We start from the raw sequence: 16,657 nt of genomic DNA, 5'->3' as shown, positions 1-16,657 counted from the left end.
TGTATTTTGCACTGATTTCTGAATTTGCTCCTGGATTAAAATAGTCTACGCCTTTAACCCTTCTGTCAAAGTACATGACCCATACACTTCCCTGCACTATATGCCATCAGTCACTTCTTTGTCCATTCTCTCCCAATCTATCCAAGTCCTTCTGCAGACACCCTGCTTCCACAACACCACCTGCATCTCTACGTATCTTCATATTGTCTGCAAACTTGACTTCAAAGACATTAATTCAGTCATCCAAATCATTGACATATAATGTGAAAAGAATTGAACCCAACTACAAAGTGTGTTTCCTTTGTGAGTACTGAGGAGAATTATGCGTTTCACCTGTATGTTCTGACTCCAGGCACACACAGCCCACAGGCTGTTGCTAATGGGCCCCACTCTTTCTCTGAATATTCTTCCTTAGAATACTTATTGAACGTTCAGATTTACTTTAATCATATCTGCTGTGACTCTCGTGACCCATCTCAACTTTCCTATTTCAGTGCCAAGCTGCAGTTTTATCTGTAATTATTTATTCGTTTAGTGGTATTGCGTGGAATAGGCCCTTCCAGCCCTTCGAACCACACCGCTCAGCAACTGACAACAACCCTGGTTAACCCTAAACTAATCACGGGACAATTCACAATGGCCAATTAACCCATCCAGTACATCTTTGGTCTGTGGGAGGAAACTAGAGAACCCAGAGAAAACCCACACATTCCACGGGAGGACATACAGAGACACTTTACAGAAGGGTTTCGGAATTGAACTCCGCATCCGGAATGTTCCGAGCTGTAACAGAATTGCGATAACTGCTGTGCTACCATGGTGCCACTGTGGATTTTACAGTCTTTAGAGGCTTTCCCTGTTTTTAGTTCTCTATACTCTGCTCTCTATGCAACTCTCTATATATCCTGACATCCAGGAGGCTTTGATTGCAATTGATTAGATTTCAAAGACTAAATAAAGAGCAAGAACATAAGCTATAAATGAATAAATAATAAATTAAATAAATAGTGCAAAAAGAGAAGGAAAAAATACAGAGGAAGTGTTCATGGATTTATTGTCCATTCAGAAATCTGACAGCAACAGGGAAAGAAACTATTCCTGAAACTTTGATTATGTGTCTTCAGGGTCCTGTATTCAAGAATAGGAGAACAGAAAGCAGAAAACTACAGGCTAATTTAGAAAAAATTATTAAATCCATTATTGAGGTAAAAACAGCGCATGAAGAAAATCAATGCTGCATGTGTATTGAACATGGAGAACATTCAAAAGCTTTATAACAGCAAGATACAATCCCATATGATGTAATGATAACATCTCATGCCCCTATTGACATCAATGGATCTGGGGTTGAGAGGGTAAACAGCCTCAAGTTCCTCGGAATCCACATCACCTCACATGGTCTGTACACACAAGCCGTATGGTGAAAAAGGCACAACAGCGCCTCTTTCACCTCAGACAGTTGAGGAAGTTTCGTGTGGGCTCCTAAATCCTAAGAACTTTCTACAAGGGCACAATTGAGAGCATCCTGACTGGCTACATCACTGCTTGGTATGGGAACTGTACTTCCCTTAATCGCAGGATTCTGCAGAGAGAGGTGCGGACAGCCCAGCACATCTGTAGTTGTGAACTTCCCATGATCTAGGACATTTACAAAGACAGATGTGAGAAAAGGGCTCAAAGGATCATTGGGGACCTGAGTCACCCCAACCACAATCTATACGCTGATTTGAGTGTATTTCTATGTTACACTGACTGTTGTATTTATTATAAATTATTATAAATTACTATGACTGCACATTGCACATTTAAACAGAGATGTAACACAAAGATTTTTACTCTTCATGTATGTGAAGGATGTAAGAAATAAAGTCAATTCAATTCATGGTCCAAATATATGACATTCACTGGTTCTCCCATCCCTTGGAATTGACTGAAGAATTGATTGCAGACTTCGGGAAGGGGAAGTTGAGAGAACACACCAGTCCTCGTCGAGGACACCTTCAAAAGGTGACGCCTCAAAAAGCCGGTATCCGTCATAGAGGAGCTCATTCACCCAGTCGTGCCCTCTTCTCATTACTACCATCAAGGTGGTGGGTACAGGAGCCTGAAGACACATACTCCAACACTTCAGCAACAGCTTCTTCCCCTCTGACATCAAACTTCTGAATGGACAATGTGCCTCACTCCTTTTTAAAACCCCTTTTTGCACTACTTATCTTACTTGCTTTACACTTATGACTGTGAGGCTAAGCACAGCTCCAATGCCATATTCAAGTTTACTGATGACACCACTGTCACAGGCAACTAATGTCAAAGAAGATACTAAAAGCTTTTTTCAGTATATAAAGGATAATAGAGAGTTGAGGGTAGATATAGGACCAATAGAAAATGACGCTGCAGATATTGTAATGAGAGATGCAGAGATGGCAGGGGAACTGAAAGCTATTTCGCATCAGTCTTCACAGTGGAAGACATCTGCAGTGTACCGGACATTCCAAGAGCGTCAGAGAAGTGAAGTATGTACCGTGAAAACAACAACTGAGAAGGTGCTCAGGAAGCTTAATGGTCTGAGGCTGGATAAATCTCCTGGACCTGATGGAATGCATCCTCGGGTTCTGAAGGAAGTAGCTGGAGAGATTGCAGAAGCATTAACAATGATCTTTCAAGAGTCAATAGATTCTGGCTTCGTACTGGATGATTGGAAAATTGTACTGGATGACTAGAAAATTGCAAATGTTACTCCGCTCTTTAGGTGGGAGGCAGCAGAAAGGAAACTAGAGACCTGTTAGCCTGACATTAGTGGTTGGGAAGAGGTTGGAATTGATTGTTAGGGATGAGATTACAGAGTACCTGGACGCAATGACAAAGACAGGCCTGAAAGGAAAATCCTGCCTGATTAACCTACTGCAATTTTTTGAGGAAATTACAAGCAGGGTAGACAAAGGAGATGCAGTAGATGTGGTGTGCTTGGATTTTCAGAAGGCCTTTGAAAAGGTGCCGCACATGAGGATGCTTAGCAAGCTAAGAGCCCATGGAATTACAGGGAAGTTACTAGATTGGCTGATCGGCAGAAAACAGAGAGTGGGAATAAAGAGATCCTATTCTGGCTGGCTGCTGGTTACCAGTGGAGATCAGGGATTAGCGTTGGGACCGCGGCTTTTTATGATGTATGTCAATGATTTGGACTATGGGATTAATGGATTTATGGCTAAATTTGCCAGTGATACAAAGATAGGTGGAGGAGCGGGTAATGTTGAGGAAACAGAGAGCCTGCAGAGATTTAGTCAGTTGAGAGGAATGGGCAAAGAAGTGGCAAATGAAATACAATGCTGAAAAGTGTATGGTCATGCACTTTGGTGGAAGAAATAAATGGACAGACTATTATTTAGATGGGGAGAGAATTCAAAATGCGGAGATGCAAAGGGACTTGGGAGTCTTCGTGCAGGATACCCTAAAGGTTAACCTCCAGGTTGAGATGGTGGTGAAGAAGGCGAATGCAATGTTGGCATTCATTTCTAGAGGTATAGAATATAAGAGCAGGGATGTGATGTGAGGCTCTATAAGGGACTCGTGAGACCACACTTGGAATATTGTGTGCAGTTTTGGCTTCTTATTTTAGAAATACTGACATTGGAGAGGGTTCAGAGAATGATTCCAGGAATGAAAGGGTTACTGTATGAGGAGCATCTGGCAGCTCTTGGGCTGTGTTCCCTGGAGTTCAGGAGAATGAAGTGGGATCTCATAGAAACATTTCAAAAGTTAAAAGGCCTGAACAGAATAGATATGGTAAAGTTATTTCCCATAGTAGGGGAGTCTAGGACAAGAGGGCACGACTTCAGAATTGAAGGACGTCCATTTAGAACAGAGATGCGCAGAAATTACTTTAGTCAGAAGGTGGTAAATCTGTGGAATTTGCTGCCGAGAGCAGCTGTGGAGGCCAAGTCATTGGGTGTATTTAAGGCAGAGATAGATAGGTTCTTGAATAGCCAGGGCATCAAAGGGTATGGGGAGAAGGCAGGGGAGTGGGGATGACTGGAAGAATTGGATCAGCCCATGATTGAATGGCGGAGCAGACTTGATGGGCCGAATGGCCTACTTCTGCTCCTATACCTTATGGTCTTATGGACCCCTTGGTTAATGGTAGGGGTCCATGGCATAAAAAAGGTTCTGAACATCAGAAACACGGCATTCAGTCATAACGTGCCACCTTTCTACCACAGGAACCCCCTGCTCGCATGGGAGGTTCATTCACCACACCCAGCATTGTCAAGGAAGAAGAGCCAGCGTCTTGGTTAGGTTAAGCAGGCACGCAAATTGGCCACTACTCCCTAGTATACTCCTGGCCAGTGTACAGACCCGGGACCAAGCTGTGTGAGCTGAGAGCCAGAATGTCCTACCAAGGGAAACGAAGCATTGGAACATCTTATGCTTTTACCAAAACTTGGTTGTTGGGGGAAATACCAGACTAAGCCATGGAACACATGGGGTTCCCTGTGTTCCGAGCAGACAGGTCTAAAGACCTCTCTGGGAAAATAAAGGTGGGGGAGTATGTTTCATGGTGAATAATGCTTGGTGAGACCCAGGTAGCGCGCACACCCTCAAATCCCTTTGCTACCCGGATCTGGAGTACCTTTCAGGCTGCCTAGACAATTCACATCTTTTATTATTACAGCTATCACAGACCGATACCAACCTGGCTCTCAATGAACTTTGTGAAACCATCAATATCCATGAAACCACACACCCAGAGGCTGCTTTCATCATTATCGGAGACTTTAAACAAGTGTTACTGACGAGAGCTTATCCGAAGTTCTGCCAACACATCCAGGTGAGCACACGGGGAGGAAACATACTCAATCACTACTACCCTCCCTTCCGTAATGCCTACAAAGCATCTCTCTGCCCTCCATTTGGAAAATCTGACCATCCTTCCAACTTCCTCTTACCCACCTACAGGCAGAAATTGAAACAGGAAGCGGCCATAGTGAAAACTATCCACTGCTGGTCCAACCAATCAGACTCAATGTTACAAGACTGCTTTGACAGCATCACCTGGGAAGTATTTCAAGCTGAGAACATCTCCAAATATACGGAGGTAGTAACAAGCTTCATTTGGAAGCGCATTGAAAACATTGTTCCCCAAAAATCGGTCCAGGTCCACCCAAAGCAGAAGCCTTGGATAAACAGTTCAGTGCAGGTTGCTCTCAGCACAAGGAATAAAGCCTTCACCTCCAGAGACCAACAGAAGCTCAAGAGATGCCACTATGATTTACGTAGAGCCATCAAGGAGGCAAAATGGCAACACAGGGACAAAAATCCAGTCACAACTCTGCAACAAAGACATATGCAGTGTATGGCTAGGACAGCACACCATCACGGACTTCAAGAGCAAACACAGCAGTACAGCCAACATTGCCACCTCGCTCCCAGACGAGCTAAGTGTCTTTTCTGCTCGATTCGAGGTTGATAGGATTGAACCCCCGAGGAAAGCCACCACAGAGACCTGCACCTTGGTCATCTCCAAGGCCGAGATCAATAGAGCATTCCAATGTATCAACAGCCACAAGGCAGCGGGGCCAGGCGCGTCCTCAAAGTGTGTGCGGAACAGCGGTCTGGTGTGCTTACAGACATTTTTAATCTCTCCCTCTCCCCATGTGTAGTGCCCTCCTGTTTCAAATTGTCCATCATTGTCCCTGTACCTAAGGAAACCAAGGTAGCAATTTTGAACGACTGAAGCCCTGTAACACTCACCTCAATTACAAGCAAATGTTTTTAGAGGCCGGTTAAAAACTATATCAGCAGCATGCTACCACCCACACTGAACTGCCTACAATTCGCCTACCGATGGAACTGGTCTACCGATGACACTATAGCCACAGCACTACACACCGTCCTCACTCACCTGGAGAAGAGAAATACATACATTAGAATGCTGTTCTTGGACTACAGTTCAACATTCAACAACATAATTCCCTCCAGACTTAAAAGGAAGCTCAGAGACCTCAGCCTGCACCCCACCTTGTGTAGCTGGAGCCTAGACTTCCTATCAGATCGCAGTAAGGATGAGCTGCCTCACCTCTGCCCCCTGATCCTCAACACAGGTGCCCCCCAGGGTTGTGTTCCTGAGTCCCCTTCTCTACTCCCTTTACACCCACGACTGTACTGCCACACAGCTCCAACCTGCTGATCAAATTCGCAGATGACACGACTTTGATCGGCCTTATCTCTAGTGGTAATGAGACAGCCGACAGAGGAGAGGTCGACACCCTGACACAGTGTGCTAGGATAACAACCTCTCTCTCAATGTCAAAAAACAAAACAGCTGATTGTGGATTACAGGAGGAATGGAGACTGGCTGGCCGCAATCAATATCAATGGGTCTACAGTTGAGAGTGCAAGTTGGATCAAGTTCCACGGCATTCACATCACTGATGATCTCACCTGGACTGTACATACCAGCTTTGTGGCAAAAAAAAAGCACAACAGTGTCTCTTCCACCTCAGGCAACTGAATAAGTTCAGTACAGGCCTCCAAATCCTCAAGACTTCCTACAGGGGCACCATGGAGAGCATCCTGACTGGCTGTATCACCGCCTGGTATGGGAACTGTACCAACGCTGATCCCTGTGCACTGCAGAGAGTGGTATGGACAGCCAGTGCATTTGTGGATGTGAACTTCCCTCCGTTGAGGACACTTATAGCAGCAGGTGCAGAAAGAAAGCCTGAAGGATCATTGGGGACACCAGTCACCCCAACCATAAACTGTTTCAGCTGTTTCCGTCTGGCAAATAGTACTGCTGCATTAAAGCCAGGACCAACAGACTACAGGACAGCTTCTTTTTACAAGCCGTCAGACTTTTAAATTCACATGTCTGTATACTGTGACGGAGTCATGATGCAAAGGTTTTTCCTCCCTCACGTTATGGAATGGATGTAAGATTTAAATAAATTATTTTAAAATAAATTCTAAACCCCTGTGATAGAAGTTTCTAAGATTATGGGAGGCAAAGATAGATGGATATTTAGACAGGCAATATATTTTTCCCAGGATTAAAATGTCTAATAGCAGAGGGCATGCATTTAAGGTGAGGAGGGTAGTTTCAAAGTTTATGATAGGCAAATTTTTCTTACACGGAGAGTGGTGGATCCATGGAATGCACTGCCTGGGATTGTGGCACAGGCAAAAACATTAGAGACTTTTCAGGGACATTTAGATAGGCACACAAGTATGAGGAAAACTGTTATTGTGTAGACAGAAGAGATTGATTAAGTTAGTCATTTGATTATTAATTTAATTGGTTCTGCACAACATTGTGGACCAAAGGGCCTGTTCCTGTGCTGTAGTGTTCTATGTCCTATTATTATTACTTTTTATTATTCTTTTTATTATTTCTCAGGTCAAGCTGGTAAAACCTGTGGGACGGGCATAGCCAAGCAGTCATTTCTCAATTGTTAGACACCTTTGGACTATTCCAGTGGTGTTTAGTATTGTGGATTTCTGGAGATATACATAATTATTGTTGTCCAGGCCTAGTTGTTTAATACTACTGTATAGTGACTTTGGGATACCAGTTGTAGGTATTACTATCGGGACAATGTGTACCCTGTTCATGCTCCATAGTCTATTATTATTATTATTATTATGTTCAGATTCAGGCACTTTTCAACCCCAGGTACCTTCTGGTAACCGCTTTATTAGGGTGACAGCAGTAAAGCATTTACTCGTTAGTTGATACTTTTTTTTAAGATAAGTGGATACTCCAGATATAAAGAGCACTTGCAGGATGTTATAAACAAATCTACCATCAAGCTTGCTTTTCAAAAGCAAATTAAACATTTAATGAGAATTCACTAAATATAAGTTCCCCATATGCACATCTATAATCACGTCAAGCTACAGATGTGCAGTAGAGAGCATCCTAAGATGCTATATCACTGCAGGGTATGGAAACTGCACTGCGGCAGACAGGAAAGCCCTTCAATGGGTAGTCAAAACTGCCCAACGCATCACCATCACCAGCCTACCTATCAAGGACATTTATACAGAAACATGCCAGAAAAGGGCCTATAACATCATGAAGGATCTCACCCGCCCTGCTTCTGGACTGTTTGTCCCACTCTCATCAGGGAGGAGATTATGTAGCATCCACCCCAGGACCAACCAAAAAGAGTTACTTTCCCCAAGCAGTAAGGCTGATCAACACCTCCACCCGCTAACCCACCTATTCACTCCTCCAACCACCACTACTTTATAATTTCCTGTCAGTCACCTTATGCATAGACACTCCTGTGCCTAGAGTCACTATATGGACGTTCAATCAATGTTTATAAGCTATCTTACATATTTATATCTACTGTGTTTTTTATTATTGTGTTCTTTCTCTAACTGTGTTTTTTGTGCTGCATCGAATCTGGAGTAACAATTAGAACCATAGAACACTACAGCACAGAAATCAGGCCATTCGGCCCTTCTAGTCTGTACCGAAACTTTATTCTGCTCAGGTCCCATTGACCCGCACCCAGTCCATGACCCTCCAGACCTCTTCCATCCATGTATCTATCCCAATTTGTTCTTAAAACTTAAGAGTGAGCCCGCATTTACCATGTCAGATGGCAGCTTGTTCCACACTCCCACCACTCTCCCACTGAAGAAGTTCCCCCTAAACCTTTCCCCTTTCACTCTAAAGCCATGTCCTCTCGTGTTTATCTCTCCTAATCTAAGTGGAAAGAGCCTACTTGCATTTACTCTGTCTATACCCCTCATTATTTTGTAAACCTCTTATCAAATCTCCCCTCCATTCTTCTACGCTCCAAGGAATATAAAGACCCTAACTTGTTCTATCTTTCCCTGTAACACAACTCCTCAAGACCCAGCAACATCCTAGTAAATCTTCTCTGCACACTTTCAATTTTACTGATATCCTTCCTATAGTTAGATGACCAGAACTGTACACAATACTCCAAATTTGGCCTCACCAATGTCCTTTACAACCTCGCCATAACATTCCAACTCCTATACTCAATACTTTGAAATTTATGAATGCCAGGATGCCAAAAGCCTTCTTTACAACCCTGTCTACCTGTGACGCCACTCTCAGGGAATTATGTATCTGACCTCCCAGATCCCTTTGTTCTTCCGCACTACTCAGTGCCCTACCATTTACTGTATATGTCCTACCTTGATTTGTCCTTCCAAAATGCAAACACCTCACACTTGTCTGCATTAAATTCCATCTGCCATTTTCTAGCCCATTTTTCCAGCTGGTCCAGATCTCTCTGCAAGCTTTGAAAGGCTTCCTCACCATCCACAACGCCTCCAATCTTAGTGTCATCAGCAAACTTGCTGATCCAATTTTCCACATTTTCATCTAGATCATTGACATAGACAACAAACAACAATGGTCCCAGCACAGATCCCTGAAGCACACCACTAGTCACAGGCCTCCAGTCTGAGAAGCAATTATCCACTACCACTCTCTGTATTCTCCTACACAGCCAATTTCAAATCCAGTTTACAACCTCTTCACGGATACCTAGTGTCTGAACCTTCTGAACTAACCTCCCATGTGGGACCTTGTCAAAGGCCTTACTAAAGCCCATGTAGACAACATCCACAGCTTTTCCCTCATCTACTTTCTTTGTAACCTCCTCAAAAAACTCTACAAGATTCCTTAAACACAATCTACCACACACAAAGCCGTGCTGACTATCCTTAATCAGCCCTTGGCTGTCCAAATACTTGTATATCCAATCTCTCAGTACACTTTCCAATAATTTACCTACTACTGATGTTAGGCTCACTGGTCTGTAATTGCCTGATTTACTTTTAGAGCCTTTTTTAAACAACGGAACAACGTGAGCTACCCTCCAATCCTCCGGCACCATACCCGTGGCTAAGGACATTTTAAATACTTCTGCCAGGGCCCCCTGCAATTTCTACACTAGTCTCTCTCAATGTCCGAGGAAATATCCTGTCAGGCCCGGGGGATTTATCTACCTTTATTCGCTGTAAGGCAGCAAGCACCTCCTCCTCTTTAATCTCTATATGTTCCATGACACTACTGCTTGTTTCCCTTCCATATACACTCTGCCAGTTGCCTGAGTAAATACTGATGAAAAAAACACTGTTTAAGATCTCCCCCATCTCCTGAGGCTCCACAGATAGACGACAACTCTGATCTTCTAGGGGACCAATTTTGTCCCTTACTATCCTTTTACTCTTAATATACTTGTAGAAACTCTTCGGGTTTACCTTCACATTATCTGCCAAAGCAACCTCATGTCTTCTTTTTGCCTTCCTGATTTCCTTCTTTAGTATTTTCTTACATTTTTTATACTCTTCAAGTACCTCATTTGTTCCTAGTTGCCTATACCTGCTACACACCTCTCTCTTTTTCATAACCACATCGCCAATATCCCTTGAAAACCAAGGTTCCCTATGTCTGTTAACTTTGCCTTTAATCCTGGCAGGAATATGCAAACTCTGCACTCTCAAAATTTCGCCTTTGAAGGCCTCCCACTTACTGAACACATCCTTGTCAGAAAACAACTTGCCCCAATCCACTCTTCCTAGATCCTTTCTCATCTCCACAAAATTGGCCTTTCTCCAACTTAGAACCTCAACTCAAGGACCAGATCTATTTTTATCCATAATTAACTTGAAACTAATGATATTATGTTGACTGGACCCAAAATGTTCGCCTACACATACTTCTGTCACCTGACCTGTCTGGTTCCCTAATAGGAGATCAAGTATTGCATCCTCTCTCGTTGGTACCCCTATATATTGATTTAGAAAACTTTCCTGAGCACATCTGACAAACTCCAAGCCATCCAGCCCTTTCACAGTTTGGGAGTCCCAGTCAATATGTGGAAAGTTAAAATCCCCTATTATTACAATTTTCTGTTATTATTTAATATTATCTTTTTTCTCCTTTACAATGGAGTACTGGAAATGGCATTAAATAATCTTGAATTGAATTGAAATTCACCATCAAACTAAATGCTGAATAATAAATTAAAGAGTGAATGAGAATGAACTATTTGTCTCAGTAAAGGCTGCCATACAGATATCAAGGAGGGTGAATGGGCATATTGGCGGAGGTCAATTACATGGTTGACCCACACTACCTCAAAAATCACCTTTATTCAGTGGGAAGACCATTTCCTGATGTTTGTGGTATTTATCTGACTGAAAAAGTCAGCTCCCACCATATAAACTCCTAGCAGCAATACATATTGTATGAAGGCATGCACTACAAATGCAGTTTTTAAAAAAAATTTGCAATGTAAAGGAGAAACAGTGACTTTCCCCATAGTCCAATACACAAGGTACCAACATCCTGAACAGATACATATGTGCATCGCAACATGGGTGACATGGTAAGCACAGCACTTAGCACAACACTTTAAAGCACCAGCCAAAGGGGTTCAATTCCTGCCACTGACTGCCAGGAGTTTGTACATTCGCCCCGTATCCTCCTCATTGTTTTCTTCCAGCTGCTCTGGTTTCCTCTCACTTTTCAAAGACATAGGTTGGCACCAGAAGTGTGACCACATTTGTGGGCTGTGCTGCTCATTGACACAAACATTGCATTTCATCTGTTTCGATGTTTCAATGTACATGTGACAAATAAAGCTAATCTTTTCTTTTGTATGTAGGGTTCAGGTGAGTTACCTCCACTTCACCCCTAACACTGGTACATGTTGTAATACATGCACACACAGTTCCTTAAATCTGTAAGCCCAAAGAAGTGATTGAGGACTTCCGAAAGGGTAAGATGAGTCCTCATAGACGTATCAGAAGTGGAAAGAATGAGCAATTTCAAACTCCTGGGAGTCAATGTCTCTGAGGATCTATCCTGGACTGAACATACTGATGCAGTCACAAAGAAGGCATGACAGTGGCTATATTTAATTAGGGATTTGAGGAGATTTGGTATGTCATCAAGGACACTGGCAAATTTCTACAGTTGTACCACGGACAGCATTCAAACTGGCTGCATCACCATCTGGTATGGATGGGGGGGGGCACTACACAGGATCAAAATAAACTGCAGAGAGTCGTTAATTTAGTCAGCTCCATCATGGGAAGTAGCCTCCACAGTAACCAGGACATCTTCAAAGAGCAATTCCTCAAAGAGGCAGCATCCATCATTAAGGACCAACAACACAGGACATGCCCTCTCCTTGCATCAGAATGGAGGTACAGGAGCCTGAAAGCACACACTCAATGATTCAGGAACAGTTGCTTCTCCTTTGCCATTCGAATTCTAAATGGGCATTGAAGCCTCGAACACTACCGCTACTTCTTTATTTCTATTTTTGCACGACTTTTTAATTTAACTGTAATTGATGATTTGTTTTTTCCTTTTCTATTATCATGTACTGCGTTGGACAAATTTCATGACATATGCCAGTGATATTAAACCTGATTCTGATATATGGGGATCAGGAGAAATAGTCACTTTTTCCAAAGTCCAATGCAAACTGACCACCTATACGTGCACGGCAACACGGGTGGCATGGTTGCACAGCAGTTCGTACAGTGCTTTACAGCACCAGTAATAGGGAGTCATTTCCCGGCGCTGTCTGTGAGGAGACTGCACGTTCTCCCCATGACCAGGTTTCCTCCCAAAATCAAAAGATGTCCAGTTTACTGTTACTAAGTTGTGGGCATGCTGTGTTGGTGCCAAAAAAGTGGCAACACTCACAGGCTAACTCCTGTACATCTTTGGACTGTGGTGGTCATTAATGAAAATTATTCATTTCAGGGCACGTTTCAATACAGACATGACAGATGAAGATCATCTTTAAAGGGGATGAAGAGGGGAGTGAAAGTCCAAGGTCCATGCTGAAAGGATGCTGATTACGCAGCGTACGATGTGGAATATTGCCTCATCCTGCCAATTCATCTCAGATTCAGCATGTCATCTAAAACTTTGTGACAAACTTCAGAAGATATGTGGTGGAGAGTCTACTGACCAGTTGTATCACACTCTAGTATGGAAACACCAATGCCCTTGATCAGAAAGGCTCAAGGTTCAAAGTCAATTCATTATCAAAGTACATTTTCTTGTGGGCATACACAGTAAATCAAAAAACCATAATAGAATCAATGAAAGACTGCTCCCAACAGGACAGACAAATAACCAATGTGAAACTGTGCAAATACAAAAGAAAAAATATTAATAATAGATAAATAAGCAATAAATATCAAGAACATACAAAAAGCCTACAAAGACTAGTGGATACAGTGCAGTCCATCACGGGTAAAGCCCATCCTACCACTGAGCACATCTACAAGGCATGATGGCACGGGAAAGCAGCATCCATCATCAAGGACCCCCACCATCCAGGCCATGCTCTCTTTTCATTGCTGCCATAAGGGAGGTGGCATGGGAGTCTCAGGTCCCTTACCAGCAGGTTCAGAAATAGTTATTACCCCATAATTGTCAAGATCCTGAACCAGAGGATATAACCTCACTTGCCCCATCAATGAACTGTTCCCACAATCTGTTGACTCATTATCAAGGACTCTTCATTTCATGTTCTCGATATTTCTTGCTTTTTTTTTTAATATTATTATTTTGTTTTTCTTTTTTTTGTTCTGCAGTTTGCTGCTTTTGCACATTGGCTGTCTGTCCATCTTGTATGTGGTTCTTCATTGATTCTACTGTGCTTCTTTGAATTTACTGTGAATGTCTGCAAGAAAATGAATCTCAGGGTTGCCTATAGTGACATATACCCATATTGATAAAACAATTACTTTGCACTTTCATCAATTACATTACAGAGACCCAAACAAAAGTTACTGTCAATAGTGGTACTCACCTGTCTCCATAGGAGACATCAAAATTTTCAATTTTAATGTCATATGACTTGTTCTTTCCCGAAGCTTCCAAGCGGCTTTCTTTCTTATTGGAAGCTTGGCTGGCCGAGGCTTCCTCGAGAACCCTAAATACAAATAATATATTAAATTACTAAGCAATTGTTAACATAATGAAAGACTATTGAGGTGCAAGCAACATCTGAATTTGGACAATCATCAATAAGCTTCTGCTGCCATTCCAATTTCAGAAGGTCCAGGCTCACATAATTCCACAGATGTGTAGAAGAGAGCATCTTAACATGCTGCAACACTGCATGGCATAGAGACTGCACAGCAAAGCACAGGAAGACCTCACAATTTTATGTACAGACACTCCTGTGCCTAGCGTTACTTTATGGACATTCAACCAATGTATATATATGCTATCTTATGTATTTATACAGACTTTTGCATAGAACAGTAGTAATTTTATGCATTGCACTGTAATGCTGCCACAAAAAAAAAACAAACTTCATGATATATGTGAGTGATGATACACCTAATTCGGATGTGGTCTCTATTGTGAACTGAGAGTGGGAATGGAGCAGGGGAAGGGGGAGTGGACGGAGCGAGCAGGAAGCACCAGAAACATTCTGTAATCAATAATAAACCAATCGTTTGAAATCAAATGACCTTGTCTGAAGTTTCGGGGCTGGACGTGTCAGCACCCTTGCCATTCCCTGTCCTGGCACTCCTTCTCTGCCACGTCTCAGGCCCCTCCCACAGCATTCCACCCACGACATTCCCAACATCCTTTACGTCCACCAGTTTTGCAAACTTGCTCTCTGCTCTACATTGACAAATGCCTTAGGCACCCTAGCTATATCACTGGTGCCTAGGACTTTTGTACAAATTGTATTTATTCTGTTTTATTATTATTATTGTGATCTTTCTCATATTGTACTTTATTCTGAGCTGCATCAAATCTGGAATTACATTATTTTGTTCTCTTTTACACTGGAAATGACATTAAACAATTTTGAATCTTGAACTGTTGATCTGTATCTGGATCAATGCATGTACCAGTGGGTTCTGTGACCCAATTCAAATAATAATTGTGGCTTAGAAACAGGCTGTTTTGACTCTAATATCACCATCAGAATCACATTTAACATCCTTGGCATATGTCACGAAGTTTGTTGTTTTGCGGCAGCAGTACTTTGATATATATAGTAATATATTAAGAACTATGAAGTTAAATACTTAGAAATATAAAAAAAAATAGAAAATTTACAGCACATTACAGGCCCTTTGGCCCACAATGCTGTACCGACAATGTAGCCTACGCTAGTAGCTGCCTTGAATTTCCCTACCACATAGCCCTCTATTTTTCTAAGCTCTATGGACCTATCTAAGTCTTTTAAAAGACCCTATTATATCTGCCTCCACCACCTTCACCAGAAGCACATCCTACGCACCCACCACACTCTGTGTGAAAAACTCAACCTCTGACAACCCCCCCCCCCCCCCCCCCCCACCGTACCTACTTCCAAGCAGCTTAAAACTATGCATCCTTGTGTTAGCCATTTCAGCCCTGGGAAAAAGCCTCTAGCTAGCCACACGATCAATGCCTCTCATCACCTTATACACTTTTATCAGGTCACCTCTCATCCTCCGTCGCTCCAAGGAGAAAATGCCAAGTTCACTCAACCTATTCTCATAAGGTAGGCTCTCCAATCCAAGCAACACCCTTGTAAATCTACTCTGCACTCTTTCTATAGCATCCACATCCTTCCTGTAGTGAGGTGACCAGAACATATATATAAAATTAAATAAGCTGTATAAAGAGAGAACAAAAAAAAGTTAGTGCTCATTGTTCATTCACCCAGGAACTTGAAACTTGCTCAGCCTTTCCACTTCATATGACTCTCACAGATTTATTAAGATATACCATGAACAGCATTCTAACTGTTGCATCACCTTTTGGTCTGGAGGGGCCACTACACAGGATCGGAAAAAGCTGCAGAAAGTTGTAAACTCTGCCAGTTCCATCATGCATGTTTTTTTCAGTTTATCACAGCCTCCCCAGTATCAAGCACATCTTCAAAAGGTGAGGCCTCAAAATGGTGGCATCCATCATTAAGGACCCCCATCACCTAGATGAGCTTTTCTCAAACTTTTTGTCCTGGAGGAACCGTCAAAAAAATTTTCGGGTCTCAGGGTACCACTACATAAAAATTATTATATCTACAGCTCACAGTACATTAGCGTGATCAGTTAAGTTGTAGATATAATAATCCAAAAATAATTGACAATGCTCTTTTGAGTAGAGAATGAATTTTTAGTTAACTTTTCTTGAAAGGTAGTTAAGCTTAGCTTACCTTTCTTGAAATTAATGTCTTTCTTTCCCTTTCACTCATAAGGCAAATATAATAAATTTCTGTTAAATAACTGGCTTAAAGCAAAATGGGATTTAATTTTCCAAAGGTAGGCTCAGTAGGTTTAATTTAAACGTTGTAAATTGATTTTAATTAATGCTATTGAGAATTTATTGACAATATTAAATAGTAAAAATACTAAAAACCATAAGCCAAAACAATATGAATGAAAATATAGCCTAGGACACAATTTTATACAAGAACTTGGAAAAAAAAATTTTGTTACTAAGTGTCATGATCAGGCTCAAAACTCCACCTAGCATGTGAAACCTGTGCTTGTTTTTTGCTGCACAAATACGCAATTCTGGGTTGAACTTGAGATGAGCACTCATGGATTTCACCATCAACTGCAATAAGACAATTTCTATCCTTGGTCTTGATGCTTATAAAACAAGAGAAAGCTTGCTCAC

The 16,657-nt window shown here is 42.1% G+C and overlaps 1 protein-coding gene across 3 annotated transcripts in view; it reads right to left on the bottom strand.

Moving 5' to 3' along the window:
• abcf3 (ATP-binding cassette, sub-family F (GCN20), member 3) overlaps window positions 1-16,657 on the bottom strand; it is a 252,315-nt gene that overhangs the window by 61,654 nt on the left and 174,004 nt on the right. For all 3 annotated transcript variants that reach the window (XM_072254865.1, XM_072254867.1, XM_072254866.1), the window contains exon 6: window positions 13,833-13,955. In XM_072254865.1, the coding sequence (XP_072110966.1) occupies window positions 13,833-13,955 (123 nt within the window). The remainder of the gene's footprint in view (window positions 1-13,832; window positions 13,956-16,657) is intronic.

This window comes from Mobula birostris, chromosome 4, assembly GCF_030028105.1.
Source record: "Mobula birostris isolate sMobBir1 chromosome 4, sMobBir1.hap1, whole genome shotgun sequence".
Classification (NCBI taxonomy): domain Eukaryota; kingdom Metazoa; phylum Chordata; class Chondrichthyes; order Myliobatiformes; family Myliobatidae; genus Mobula; species Mobula birostris.
Note: the sequence above shows the minus strand (reverse complement) of the source record. Positions and strands in the feature narration are given on the sequence as shown.